General features: G+C 39.8%; 2 protein-coding genes across 2 annotated transcripts; both read left to right on the top strand.

Moving 5' to 3' along the window:
- The first annotated feature begins 6,748 nt into the window (after positions 1-6,748).
- On the top strand, positions 6,749-8,934 carry LOC140936901 (collagen triple helix repeat-containing protein 1-like). Its single transcript, XM_073386406.1, has 2 exons — positions 6,749-7,271; positions 8,587-8,934. The coding sequence occupies exons 1-2, from the start codon at positions 6,927-6,929 to the stop codon at positions 8,932-8,934; spliced, it is 693 nt and encodes a 230-aa protein (XP_073242507.1). The 5' UTR covers positions 6,749-6,926.
- A 2,667-nt stretch (positions 8,935-11,601) lies between these two features.
- On the top strand, positions 11,602-14,207 carry LOC140936276 (collagen triple helix repeat-containing protein 1-like). The gene is made up of 3 exons (XM_073385719.1): positions 11,602-11,872; positions 13,051-13,338; positions 13,792-14,207. Exons 1-3 carry the CDS (start codon positions 11,777-11,779, stop codon positions 14,131-14,133), a joined length of 726 nt encoding a protein of 241 aa, XP_073241820.1. The 5' UTR covers positions 11,602-11,776; the 3' UTR covers positions 14,134-14,207.
- Positions 14,208-14,769: the final 562 nt, after the last annotated feature.

Raw genomic sequence — 14,769 nt, 5'->3', positions numbered from 1 at the left:
ATGACGCCATCGTGCAAATGGCCTATTGGAATAGAAAGGTTCGTATATTTTATTCACAGAAGAAAATTGCAAAACAAAGGAAAAAAATAAGACGAAAGCTTAAGCTATTCTCTTAACAGTTCGACACTCCTTGTTTTTATATCACAAATATTACTACTCGCTTCCTCTGCGCTCACTCGTTCGATTTCTGATACGTTAACACACATGTACAACTTGTACCTAAACACCGTACGCGCGCACTTTCCATGAAGTATTTAATAAATATCCTTTCCCCTGTTTAATAATCCAGGTAGTCGCTGGTCTCAATCGATATGTTTCAACAGGGTACAAATCACGATAGAAATGAAAACTTGCTTCATCAATAACTGATGCCCCAATTTCTCCCGCTGATGCCGATTAGTCCCTTTTACTTGCTGCTGCCTAATCTTGGATGGTTATCTTAACGCTATTCAGACCGGGCTTTTAATAGAGAGTAGAAGTCGTTACGTCACGTTGCCATGGTAGCAAAATTTTTGGATGACATCAAACTGATAAAGCCACTTAAAAGTATATTCGCACTATTTCAAACTTCACCGATCTTTTTCAATTTCATTTAATTTGGCAAATCTTGGCGAAATTTTCTTTGGGACCGTATCTATCGTTATCTAAGTTTAGAAAAAGAAAGCGACAATTGTCGTGTTGTGTTCGCCTACTCCATAAAGCGGGCTCGTGAAATTAGGAAGATTCATGTGGTAGTGGTGCAACGACGGCAAAGAAATGTACAAAAGAGCGTGATGCACGTGCAAAGTTGTTTGTTGATATAAACAAATTATTTTTTGCCGTTCTCCTTAACTTGCCGTCGCCGTCGTCTTTGGTTTTGTTGTCATCCAGAAGTAGTGCTATCATGGTAACGTGACGTCACACTTCTCCTATTACTTCTTGCGACAGGGCAGGAAAGGCGGGGGGGAGGGGTTTGGTATAGCCACCAAAATTGTCAGAATAATGTACTCATCATTTCTAATATCGAGGTATAACTTGATTGACACATTAACTTCATGTGACGTCAGTGTCGAACTGAATTTACTGTCAACCAAAATTTCATCAATTTTTCTACTTTAAGTAGGCATAAAGGAAAAAATCCTTAAATAGTTCATTATCTCTTTCTCTGACTTAATTAGCATTAAGGTATGGGACGAGATCCCTGTCGAGGAACACGACAAAGGACTCCGAGTTCTAATTATGCCCGAGAAAGAGAGGGAGGGAGGGCTGACCCTTTTTCAGTGACACTCTTTGCGAACTGACAACTTTTCATATACTATTCAGGTCTATATAATGCCTAATACGTCATGAATATTACATGATTGAAATAGTGCAATTGGAAACCGCAAGATCAGAACACGATTTAAACAAAGTCAGTCACAAATGCATTAACAACCGTGGAGAACAGTACTTTCACACTAAAATACGAACTATGCTCTCCAGTAATGGGCGCGCTTGCATGAAGAGTTTCGTTTCCCCTTGCCGGGGAGTAGCTAACCGCACCGATCATAAAAAATAGAATACAACGATAAAATACAAACAAACAGAAACAAGAAACGGTGAAAAAAAATTCTCTAGAAAAACGGCATTTTTTTGGTTACTCAAACTTAACTCAATCTTACTAAAACTCAACTCTAACTCAACTAAAGCTCGTAACTCGATAAATAGCCGATCCCCATAGTGCTAGCATCTCCCTACCTCTCAGCTAGGAAGATCCTAGCGCTAGGCACAAGTACAACCTTTTGCATGTAAACTAAATACAGATAACATATGGCGCTAGGATGATCTGCCTTCTGGGATATCTTACTCCCTCCATGTAAACAGCCCCTTAGAATGATGTGGTGAATCAGGTATAACGTGGGGAGAGAAATCTGCTACAGCTTGCAATCCTGATATAAATGGAGGACTCAACAGATTTTTCTTTTTCTTTTAGTGACATCTTTTTTTGCCAGTTACATGTGTGTCTGTAAATGAATACTCCTGCAACGCTACCTGTGTGATATCGGTGATTACTATACATTATATTCCCTATCTTTCATCTCATTAGCTAAGAGCCTTCAGTTAATTTTGGAAATCAGAGCAACCTACAGATAACAGATAAGTCATTTATCTGTATCTTTTAGCAAATATCTGACCAATCTGGTTTCCAGAGGTCGCGATCCTTTTGGTCAGCCATAGGGATTCGGTCATGACAAAAGGGACTCGTGGGGAGGAGGTTGATAACTGAAAAATCTGTAGATTGCGCGCGCAGTGCATTATTTCCAAGAGCAACTTTACACTGTGTTGCAGGTTCCTCGGTCTCAGTGACAAGTCCGCGTGTTTTAAACAACATGTTACATAGCTGCTGGCATGAGTATTTGTAATGTTTAATATGTCAGGCGTTTTAAAAATATATAATTCTACCTGGAGTTATGACAACCGGGTTAGAAAACATTTAGTAATTTTTCTCAACTTCCCCTGTCTAATATAATAGGTTGTTTACTGTGTTGTCTGCTTATGTCGTTTTTTTTTCTTTTTGCTTGTTTTGTGGTTAGGGGTTTGTGTCGAAGTGGCTAAAGACATAATTACTATCTTACCCCCCTCCCCCCCTCCCTCCCTTCCTATTTTCTCCCTACCCACAATTCTTTCTTTAACACAAGTGACGGTTATTTGAAATCAGCGAGCGCCTTAAGCCGGTTTCGATGCCTTTTAGCAGGTTAGTTTTATATATTGGTCACCTTCAGTGAAAGTTTCCCGGAGAGCATCATGTAAGCTCTGAGATGGGACGAAGTTATTACGATTCCCAGAGTCTGCATCGTCCAATATCGTATTATATTCTCGTTTCATTTGGCTAAACGGATCAGTCACCCTGATCCGGGCTGAGACAGAAAGGAACGATATTGTTCGCTTTTCTAAGGTGACCACTGAGTCTTTGGCCTCGGGGACAGGCTCTTAGGAGTCAAATGAATTAGGTGAGAGCACGATTGCAGGTGAACTTTGACCCGGGCAAAGACTGAAAACAAGGCTAAGGTGATCCGCCGACCGTGTAACTCTACATCCGGGAACTTGAATAAGACGAGTTTAAGAGAAAAGTCCAGAGGTGTTTATCTGGCAATAGGTTGAGTTTTTCCGGGTTATTCGATGATATTTCGCCAATGTTAAACGTGAGAAGATTATGCGTGGTTGTGGATGGTCTTCTCAGTGCCGCGAAGGTGTGTGATTGTGTGATTTCCGCATGGTGTTGACAGATATGTGATCGCGTGGTTGAACTGCGGTTTCGCCAAAATATTCTGTGCCAGCCATTAATATTGTTTCGTCGGTGTTTAGCTTAGCTGATTGTATCTTGGAAAATCAACTCTCGACTCAAGAAAATTGGATCTAGGTCTAGTTTCAGCGGGCTCTAATGGCCTTGCACCATAGGCCGGTTTTTGCAGATGAGAAGGTGATAATTTGTGCCCTACGGTTTCACTCAGTTTGTTGTCTATTCCATGCGGAATCCTGTTGCTTAACGAACCGCGAAAAAAGTAGTGTTTTGCTAACTATTTAAGTTGTTATGTAAGCCTTAACTAGGCACTCTTTCGCTGCAGTTCACTCAACTTAAAAATTTCTAGACTGAAATCAGTGAAATGACACAGGTTTGAAACTTCGCGACGTCAGTTTACTGAATAAAAGTTCTAAAATGTGCGTCATTTTAAATTTGGACTCGTTGGAATGTTTCTAGGGACCACTGAAGCATCCATTAACTTACTGCCCGGTGTCAGAGAAAGGCTTTTAATCGGCCTTTGATTTTTGTTGTTTTAAAATGCCAAGTAGTAGAATGAGCTGATTATATGAGTGAAAAGTTATTTTTAGGTAACGAATTTAATCAACATGCAGCTGAAAGCCTCTTAACTTTTCCATTATAAAACTGGTCGTCAAGCTTTACTATGAAGGCCCGTTCTGGTCAAAATCATGACAATAAAATTGCACCACAAGTCAATTTTAATCCAACTGCAGCAAATATTATGGACATGTTGTGTATTTTTGTCATCACTAAACACTGCTTTTTCAGGCGTGTTAATTAGTAATTATTTTTAGAAACAAGAGTTATTTTTGTTTTAATTATACGAATACTTTTTTCATTCATGCCATGAATTATTTTTCAGTGGTACTTCGAATTATTTTCTAATGTGTTTCAAGAATTATTTTTTGATTGGGCCAAGAATTATTTTTCGCGGTATCGCGAATTTATTTTTTGGTCTACAATGCATTGCGGGCTTGCATTTGAAGTGGACTGGTTCGAGCCTTTGACTTCCTCGGGCGACCAATTTGAAAACTTTGCAAGTGGAGGAGTACTTTCAAAGAGAATGCCAAGGCGAAACATTGTCAGGGAAAGAAACGAAAGAGGTTTTTCATCTTTCTTGCTTACTGTCAAGAGCTAGTAGTCTGTCGTTAGTGATGAGGTTTTCTGGACCGAAGATTTAAGAGAGGAGACTACGAAAGGTTTTCACGACTCGTACACGATTCTAACCCTTATTGGACATGACATGTCTGCCCAACTGAACTGTTCTCCCCAAACTTGTACCTCGAGTCTTCGTCTCGTACTACACATGCTGGCTTTCGGAACAAAGACGCAGAGAATGAGAGTGTCCCTGCCCTGAAGTTCAGGAAGAAGCTCCCGCAGATTCTAATCCAGACGGGCGTGCACTAGAAGCAGAGCCAGATGGACTCGAGGAGAAGACCTTCGCGGAGTGCTAGTTAGAGTAGATCCTCCCTGAAGTTCAGGGTAGGGGGCACTTTAATTCACACCATCTTCGTTCCGAAAGCCAGCATGTGCATGTAGTACGGGACGAAGACTCGAGGTATAAGACTGGGTAGAGAACTGTTCAATTGGGCAGACATGTCATGTTCAATAAGGGTTACAATTGTGTAAGAGTCGTGAAGTCGCTTCGTAGTCTCCTCTATTAAATCTTCGGTCCAGAAAACCTCATCACTAACGCACAGACTACTGGCTCCTGACAGATTTTGTGAGAAAGATGAAAACCCTTTTTCGTTTCTTTCCCTTACAATGTTTCGCCTTGGCATTCTCTTTGAAAGCACTCCTCCACTTCAAAGTTTTCAAAATGGTCGCCAAAGGAAGTCAAAGACTCGAACAGTATAGGCCCTAAAATAAATTCGCGATACCGCGAAAAATAATTATCAGCACGACGAAAAAATAATTCTCAATATTTGTATTAAAAATAATTCGCATTACCACTAAAAAAATAATTTGTGGTACGCATGAAAAATTTATTCAGACAACAACATAAAAAAGTAAACAGCCTTAATAAAAAATAATTCATGCAGCTAAAAAAAATTAACAACACACTAAAAAGATCCTGTGTACGCATGAAGTGATGACAAAAATACACAACGGATCCGAAATAAATGCTGCACTGGCCAAAAAAGTCACTTGTGATGCCATTTTATTATATTAATTTTGACCAGAACGGGCCTCCATACTTTACGCCGGTGTTTTATTTTTCAAAGTGCAGCAACTCTAGTCTTTACAACAAACGATCCCTGTATTGCAGCACGCTGCCCCTTCAGAGTGCTTGCGCGCGCTTCGAAAGTTCGGTCCCGAGCTTGCCGAGATCTATTTGTGGGTTCCCAATAGATACTTTTATCTTGTAAATAAACCTCCAGAGCGTTCGCTCTCCTGATTATTTACCAAAAAACATTCGCCCACTTGTTCGTATTAGAGCTTTACTGGGCCAGGTGTAGGCATGTGCCCTTCACTGAGGGGCATAGCGAAAAAGTACCTCAATTATGCTTAGGGCCTCAGCCTGCCCTTTTTTTTTTTGCGGTCTCAAATTATTCTTATGAACATTTCCTTATAAGGAAAAATATTATATATGCTTTGTAGAGTCATTCCATTCTTGTCATTCTCGAGGGGACTGAAAAGGTAAACTCATCGATGTTTCGAGAGTTGTTTGCCATTCACGCTCACCAGACACGATTAAACGGTTGTTTCATTTGAGCTCTTTCGTTGGTCTTTATTCACCCTGAAACCAAGACCAAAATGTTTGGAACAACCGGCGTTGTGGCTGTAATGAAGTTGGTGTTGTTGTTTTGTCTCTTCTTTTACATCCGAAGCGTCAGCACAGTCGCCCCCGCTAAGGTAGGGTTACAATACGATAAATTATTACATTTGAAATATGATTAAGACAATCTTTGTTTCTGGCTTGGGGTAAAGACGTTCGATCACCGGTTATAAAGATGGCTTAAATTTATGTCACAACAGTGTTCCTTCTTATTTCTCACAATATTCTCCAAGACGGAACGCGGGCAACTTTAGCTTCCTGACATATTTGTTACGAAATGCTTGATACTATAAGAGGGCAACCACTTACACATTCTTGGAAGATTTCCACTTGATTTATTAATTAACGGGGTTAAGATTTATTTGTTTACTTAGGGCGTGGATTTTGCGTATGTGGTCTGAGTGGTGTCATCGTTGACCTTCAGTATCTCCTTCTTATTTTTTCGTTTTATTCATTTATTCTTTCTTTTTATTTTTACCTAACTTAAGAAAAAGTGAGACTTTTTCCATTTCGGATTGTGACTCATTTTCCGCGTTCTTTGAAACAAGATCAACCACTGACTTAAACTTAAAATTTTATAATTTGTTTTCTTGGTTATGGATGGATGCGACTTGTTTCCCCTAACTTTTTTATCTAAAACAACTTTCGCGACACTTTTCTTTTTACCGCTGGCTGGGTATTTTATATACATTCCTAAGGGACATCCTGGAAAAGAAAACCACATAAGACGCAAGGAACATCCAAACTAGCGGGAGTTGCATGATTTTTATTTAATACATGCACGTTAATCACTTATTTTAGTTTAGATAACCATATATACTTTTTTAACACACCCTTATATGTCGAGCGCCGCGCAATATCTAGGCTATGTTTTGCTTTCGTTTCGGGTCTTACAAATTATTTATTTCACAGAATCCCAGTTTATGCGCGCAAAGAGCAACTGGACTTCCCGGACGAAATGGTGTGAATGGACATAATGGGTTACCAGGCCGTGACGGTCGAGATGGTACAAAGGGTGAGAAAGGCGTGGCAGGTCCATCTGGACCACGTGGTTTTAAAGGAGAAGCGGGTGAGAAGGGTGTGGCAGGGCCACCTGGGCCACGTGGTGTTAAAGGAGAAGCGGGACCAGTTGGAAAGATCGCTGCTGAACGAAGAAACTGGAAGCAGTGCGCGTGGAAAATCCAAGATCACAAAGATATTGGCCTTATTAAGGTGAGTGCATGGGAGAAAAAATAAAAATTTCCTTTTTAGAGTCGGTGTTATTGGGCGATAAAATTTGAGGCGAGGGAGTCACATTTGATAGATAAGGCCATGACTCTTCAACTTAAGAGCCATTTAGAAGCGCTTCTCAAATGTTCCAGTCCTTAGTTTCCTTTTGTCGGTTATTCCTGTCTTTGTGTTTGACTGTTTTTCAACTAACCTTAACGCGAAAATAAAGGGAAATTCAAAGTTTACCCTTCATAACTTCGAACGCAAACTCTGACATCTAATATTATTGGAATTTCGGTTGTTCATTCGATCACTAGTTGTGGGCTTCAGATACGTAAAATGAACTCTTCTGATGGAAAATCCCTTTTTGTAAGCCATGAACTTTGCTATACGGAGCACACGGCTGACCACGAGTTGTCCTAGGTAGTCTAGGTAGCGTGAACACAGTGTTTAGTGGGGAAATAGTTGCTCCTTTTGCTGAGACTAGACAACCCCACCTCGAGAAACCTGGGATCAGGAGTTGTTTGCGGGGAGTGCAGAAGGAAGAAAGGAAGAAAGAACGCCTGATCGCAGGTTACACCTCAGGTTGCCTCGTCTTGCCTTCTCCACCCGCCCCCTCCCTCAAGCTCTCCGACCCCTTCCCCGACAAGGCAAGATGGCAACTGTCATATAAACTGCAGTCGGCTGAATTTCTTAACGATGAAGTGAATTTCAGTTGGATAGCTGAGAGTCAATCTGAGGTAGGGGTGTTTCGGGTTTCCGAGATCATATAAATGTGGTCTTAAAACACCGCATGTGTTGATAAGGTAAGGAAAGAATCGTGGAGCAGACGACTTAACAGGATTCTTCCGTCACTTACTTTCGGGGCAATTTTTCTGGCCTGTTATATGTGTGCCAAAATAAATATACGCGTCGCTCTTTTCGTTATATCGGTATGCATTAATGATAAACTACCATGACCTGAAGTCATTTGCCTAGCCGAGAGTTCGGTAGGGCTGTCTCGGGTACCCGACCGATATAAATGTGCCATTAGAAAATTTAGAAATGATGTGGTGTATGAGCTAAGGAAAAAATCGTAGGGCAGAGGACTTAAGGCAATCATCAGTCATTTACTTTAAGTGACATTTTTTTGGGCGGTTATATGTGTGCCAAAATAAAAATACACATCGCTCTTTGCGTTATATCGGTGGCTCCAAGACCTTAATTAACTCTTTTAACATAGGCATAAAATTGCAACAGAACAGACGTTACGATTTGAATAATTGACGGTGTTCTGTGTGGCAGTGGTCGCTAACATTATATAATGCTGTGTTTTCAGGATTGCCAGTTTATTAAAATTAAAGACAGTACAACTCTTCATGTTGCATTCCACGGAAATATCTTTCTGGGAAATTGCAATAGCTGCTGCAAGCGATGGTTCATCACTTTCAACGGCACCGAGTGTAGCGGTCCGCTGCCTATTGACGCAGCTCTGTGGATCAGATATAGAAACACAGATACCAATAGACCTGGAGCAATAGAGGGCTACTGTGACAACATCAGAAAAGGGAATATCCGTGTTGGCATCAACATCGGAAACTGTCCCGGTTATGGAAACACTGATGGTGACACGGGATGGATGTCAGTGTCTCGTTTGATTATCGAAGGAGTTCCTCGGTCCCAGTAGCAACGAATCCATCGCATCTCAACAGCATTCTAAAATAGCTAAGTGCTTGTAAAGTCATGTTGGGCGTTGAAAATAGATAAAAAAAAATGCTAGGGATAAATTTAATCAACGTGCAACTGAGAGCCTCTGTATAAATCTTTCATTGAAATTGCCGTTCCAAGTTTCTTTTTAAACTGCTTTTGGAGTTGGTGAGACCAATGCTTTGACAAATGCTGGAAACCATTTGTTCCTTTTTTTTTTCGCGTGGAAGCATTGAGCATGCGTACTATCTTCTAATTCTCATTGTGATGTCACTTGGATTTTATGTGAGTCGGTCAATTGTGTTATCATATAATTTATCCTCGTTGGCGCCTTCTCGAAAAGACTTTTTTTAAAGTCAAAACAATTAAATGTGCTTATCGCAAGTAACTTGGAACAATCTCAATTCAAACCTCCAGGACTAATGACGACGAAATATGGCTGACAAAAAGGATTTCTTTTCAATGCTAAACGAAAACAGACTAAAAGGTCCGACTGAAGCGCCATTTTAAGTGGTAAGTAGTGAATCATAATTTCTCGGTCAGTTTTCATGGTCTTGAAAAACTTTGTAATCTACACCTAGATTTATTTTGTAGCAGATATAGTCGAGTTTGATCAAAGAACACTGAAGACGAACTCGTTAACTCCTATTACTTTTATTCATGTTTCAGTCCTTTCCATGAAACTTCCTCAGTTATTTTTTTAGCGGAAAGGCATTTATTATCGCCGAAGATAAACCAATGCCACCAGACTTGGTAATTGATCTTTCTAGTCTGCGTTTTGTTCCGGGAAAGCGAATAATTATATAAGGCAGTTTATATATAGTCGGGAGGAGCGTTGCGCGACGACACTAAAAACGGCTGTGTAGCAGACTAGTTTATATAAGGCGTTTACCGCGTTTGCCCCGCTCCTCAAGTCGATCATTTTACCCATTTATCTCAACTGATTCCTCAAATAACGTGGAAATCCGTCAGAAAATTAAGTCCGGCATTTCACTGTTTATACAAACAAGAAAAGTTTGCGAAAGTAATTTATTCAAAATCGTGACTTCGCTTTTCTAAAAAAGTAAATGTTTGAGATCTTCAAGGGAAGTCGTGAGGCACTTTGTAAATATATCTACTGAACAGTAAAAAAAGCAGCAGTCGATCTTGATACAATAGTGGGATATTTTGAGCCGGTGGTGTGCGTTATTTATGACACCATGGCGAGGGAACAATTCACAAATTGAGAAAGTATCATGGAGCGCACCTGTAGAAACTGCTTTACAAAACGGTCGATAATTCGCACTAGCGGGCTTTATTCGTACTGAACGTCGACTAGAAGCGTTTTGTTACTGTTAAATAGGTTAACTTAGCGATTAGTAAATCAGAAACGGGCTTCACTCGCCCGATCGATTGCTGCCAATTGTGAATTGCAAATAGCTGCTGAACTTGAATATTTCCTTTTTACCAAGTCTATTTATTCTTCAAAATTTTGAAAGCCACGATATTCCCAATAATCGATCGAATCTGAATTTATTCAACCTGTAGGGGAATATGTCTATAGTGACAGAAGGAGAACTCAGATAATTATTCTTTTTATAAATTTTCTTTCCTTTTTTTTACGGTGCAAAGTTAGGAATCGGTATGAAGTATTGATAAGTGAATTTTTTGCGCTGTTAGAATTCATTTCTCTGGTGATAATTGAAAAATTGATATACCTTTAAGTATATCAATTTTTTCAGTGCCAAATCGAGGCTGTTATAAAAATTTTAAGAAACTGATCAACGCAATTAATCATGTGAATGTCTGAATTTTTTTCGAAATACGCGTTAAAAGAGGACTAGGGAAACCAAACGTTTCGAGGGTGCTCCCTCTTCGTCAGTAGTATGAGGAAAAAAGCGAAGCTGTGGCGACTTTTAAGGTTTTCGTTCATGGACGATAATCACCTTTTTCACTTTTGGGTGAGCGCGGTATCATGTTGTCTACGATTATTTCTGTGATGGATGCACTCTGATTTAACCTCTCGCCCAGCTACGTGTCATCAAAATAGGAGTATCAGAGGGTGAAAAACGTAATTTCATTAAGTTGCCCAACGTAAACTATTTTTCTGAACATCAGAGGGATCGGTTTGAAGTTGAATTGTCTGTGGTATTTTAGCCTTTGTCTTAAATACACTGCTCCAAATGGCATTCCGCCTCAGAGAAACGCCCCGTCCAGGGTAGGGTAGGGTACGTTAAGGTAGGGTCGGCCGAATGCCAGGGCCTACTGACCGTAAACTGCCGCGTATAAGCACTTGGATTATACAACTTCGTAAAGGGTGTTAGGAGGACTTATAAACGGGGGTATTGTATCCCTGGGGGCTTATAAACAGGAGGTTTATATCCCTGGAGGCTTATAACAGGAATAGGAAAAGCTCGTCGAAATATAGCAGTGCTAATCAAAATACGTTTGGCATTTTCTGGTTTGAGTTTAAAAGCTTCAGAACGTCGTAATAAATCGAATTCATTTCAATACCTTTGGAACAGATCAGAAGGGGTCTGTACACCTGGGGAGGCTTATAATTCGAATGTATTATATTTTACAGGCGGATGGGTCTACAACTAGGGGGCTTATAACTGGGTCCGGGGGGGGGGTATAAGCGGCAGTTTACAGTATGTCAATTAATATAAATAACAAGTCGATAACAACTTGCCTTTTGACTCTAAAACAAGAATTATCGTGCAAAAATTGTTAAAGTTATCTTCCTCCTCTCTGCTCTGCTTTACTCAGTAACGTGAAGGTCCCGAATCAAGTCACTGAGGTGTCTATAGGGTTGGTTTTGTTTTCCGTTGTGTGTCTTCAACATGATGAAAAAAGCATTTTCTTTGATTTTCGTTTTTCTATTGGCATCGTCAAATTGTTCAACGAATAATGCCAAAACTGTCTGCTTTGACCTCAAGGTAAGATAATTATTTCTTATGATTAGCTGTGAAAAACGAAAATGACCTCCTGTCGCTTAGTTCTAGATGAATGCGGTCGGTAGATTGAATTACGACGAGTTCTGATATGAGTCGATAGGCAGCAATAAGATTTAAAGAAAAAGTATATATATTTAGGACGTTCTCTTTGCAAATTGTAGCATGAATTTCTGTCTTGGTTTTCTCAGGGGCAGCCAACGAGAATATAGTTCAAAACCACTTAAACATAGCATTGTTAAACGTGTTTTAGTATTTAAACGATGGATATGGGCATATTTTTATCCCCTATAAATTTTTCATCTGTTCGTATTTCCTAGCTGAAAGTCTAGTGATCCGAAAATTATAGGGATCAAAACTTACCTGTTTGAAAATTTCAGCCAGAAAAAAGGCTCCCGAAAATTCTAGGTGAGCTTTTTAGGGTAAAAATCCGTTGAAAATGGTCAATTTTACCATATTTTATATGTTCGAAAATCCTAGGGGAGGCAGGCAAGCAAGAAATTTTACAACAAATGTTCCGAAAATTGTAGATCTCAAATCGTCTTCCGAACAGATATTTTCCCGAAAATTGTCGTTGGGTGCCCCTGTTTTCTGATTTTCTGACAATACAATATAGTATGTGTATTTCATAATTTTGAAAAAATAATAGGCCATAATTAAATATGTCCCAAAATACTTAATCAGACAGTAATCGTTGATGAAAAAAGGAAGATTCTCACGAGATGACACTTTTCTAGCCTGCTTGGTAGGCTCCTTAAAACGAAGGAGAAAGGTGGGGGGCGTTCCTTAGAAACAGGGGAAATCCCCTAGCTGAAGAGAGAAATTCAAAGCGGTTTCTTTTGTTTTATATAATTCCCCCTGAACCTCGGAGTCAAGTATGAATTTCAGTATACCGAAATTTTAGTGGCCTATTAAGTTCATTTCCATGAGTTAAATACAAACGTTTGGTTTAAAGAACGATTAAAAAAATCCTTCTTCTTTTGTTTTATTTTGATTCTAAAGCTGGAATTAAATCGATCTTGGTCAGATTTTCACCACCAACCAGGAGCCCATGGACTCCTGCATCGATTTGCATGAAATTGGAAGCCATCATTTATTTGTGGAATGCATTCGGCATAGTCATTATTCTATATCTACAACTCTTTGATCCTCTTATCCCGTAGCAACATAGTATGTGCCCGCAAGGACAACCCGGCATTCCTGGAATGAATGGTCTGAATGGAAACAACGGGTCACCAGGAACTATGGGTGAAAAGGGTGTGGCAGGTCCAACTGGACCACGTGGATTCAAGGGAGAGGCTGGTGTTAAGGGAGAAACAGGCGTGGCTGGCCCACCCGGGCCACGTGGTGCTAAAGGAGAAGCGGGTCCAAGTGCAAAGGCTTTTCAGCAGAAGAATTGGAAGCAGTGCGCTTGGAAAGGAGGTGATGGAAGGGATACTGGCGTGTTAAAGGTATATTGCAAACAAACCCTTCTACTGCCACCACGTTACGTTAAGTGAATCTCTCACAGTAATTAGAATCAACGCCTTTAAGTAGGCAGCCTTTACCGCAGGCTAAATTGCTATGAACAAATCACAGTCGTTACTTTACCTATAAGCGATAACTTAATAAAGCTCTGATGAGGTTTTACGAAGAACTTTAAAAATTATGAGCTAACAAATTCGATAACTAAAATTTTGTTTTCTCTTTGGATGTTATGCTAGTCACCAGGAGCCTACTAATTAACTATTTTCACTTCTTTATAGTGATTAGTCTGTGTACAGACGTCACCCTCCTTCTGAGGGGAGGGGGTGGGGGTGTCTGTACACAGGCTAAGGGTGATGTGCCACGGTTTAAAAGGTATTTAATTTCCCTTTTCTCAAGTTAATAGACCAGACTGAATTTTGTTGTTGTTGTTGTTACAGGAGTGCCAGTTTACCAAAATTAGAGATGATACAGCGGTTCGTGTAGTGTACCAAAGTAACTTTCGACTGCATTGCAACACGTGCTCTAAGCGATGGTTTATCACCTTTAACGGCAACGAGTGCAGATCGCCACTACCTATTGAAGCAGTCATGTGGATTAGAAGTAGGAGCCAAGACAATCATATACCCGGCGCAATAGAGGGCTACTGCAATAATATTGGCAAGGGAAAAATCCGCGTTGGAATCAACATTGGAAATCTTGGGAAAGCAAACTCGAATGGTGAAACAGGCTGGGCAACAGTGTCTCGTTTGATTATAGAAGAAGTCCCTCGGTCTCAGTGAAAACGTTTTGATATATCAATCAAGCCTGGCGCTTTTCAGTTGTTCATTAATTAAAATAAAACCATATAAATAAACTTTGTAGAACTGATATGACAATAAAGCGCGTCTTGAGTAGTAGATACAAGCATGTGGTTATGAGGGTTAATTATCATCATCATTATCATTATTGGAAAGCTCACTTACAGTGGAACCTTGATTTAACGAACCTTTATATAACGAAGTCCTTGGTATAACGAACGATTTTCTTCAGCCCGGCCAAAATTACAATAAAATGTATGGAACAGAACCTCGATTTAAAGAACTTAGATTTCACGAAATCCTCGTTATAACGAACACAATCCACAAGAGCAAACGTGAAATTTACCTTAATATAACGAAAAGATGAGAGCATGGGATAAAAGATGAATGGCAAACAGACCAACAAGGATAAAATTTATGTGTACAGTACTTTTAAGTACTTGTTCTTGAGTTTCTAGAGCCGTAGCTATGTCTAGCTCGGTACTGAAACGTTATTGGTCTTATTACAGTATTTTTTTTAGATCCGGAAATGCTGGGTTTAGTAAATTAATCATTGACTATACCTCGATGTAACGAAAATTTTGGTAGTTTTCCCGAAAATTCGTTTAATGGAAGTGT

Source organism: Porites lutea, chromosome 5, assembly GCF_958299795.1.
Source record: "Porites lutea chromosome 5, jaPorLute2.1, whole genome shotgun sequence".
NCBI lineage: Eukaryota > Metazoa > Cnidaria > Anthozoa > Scleractinia > Poritidae > Porites > Porites lutea.
This window is presented reverse-complemented; position numbering and strand designations above follow the sequence as displayed.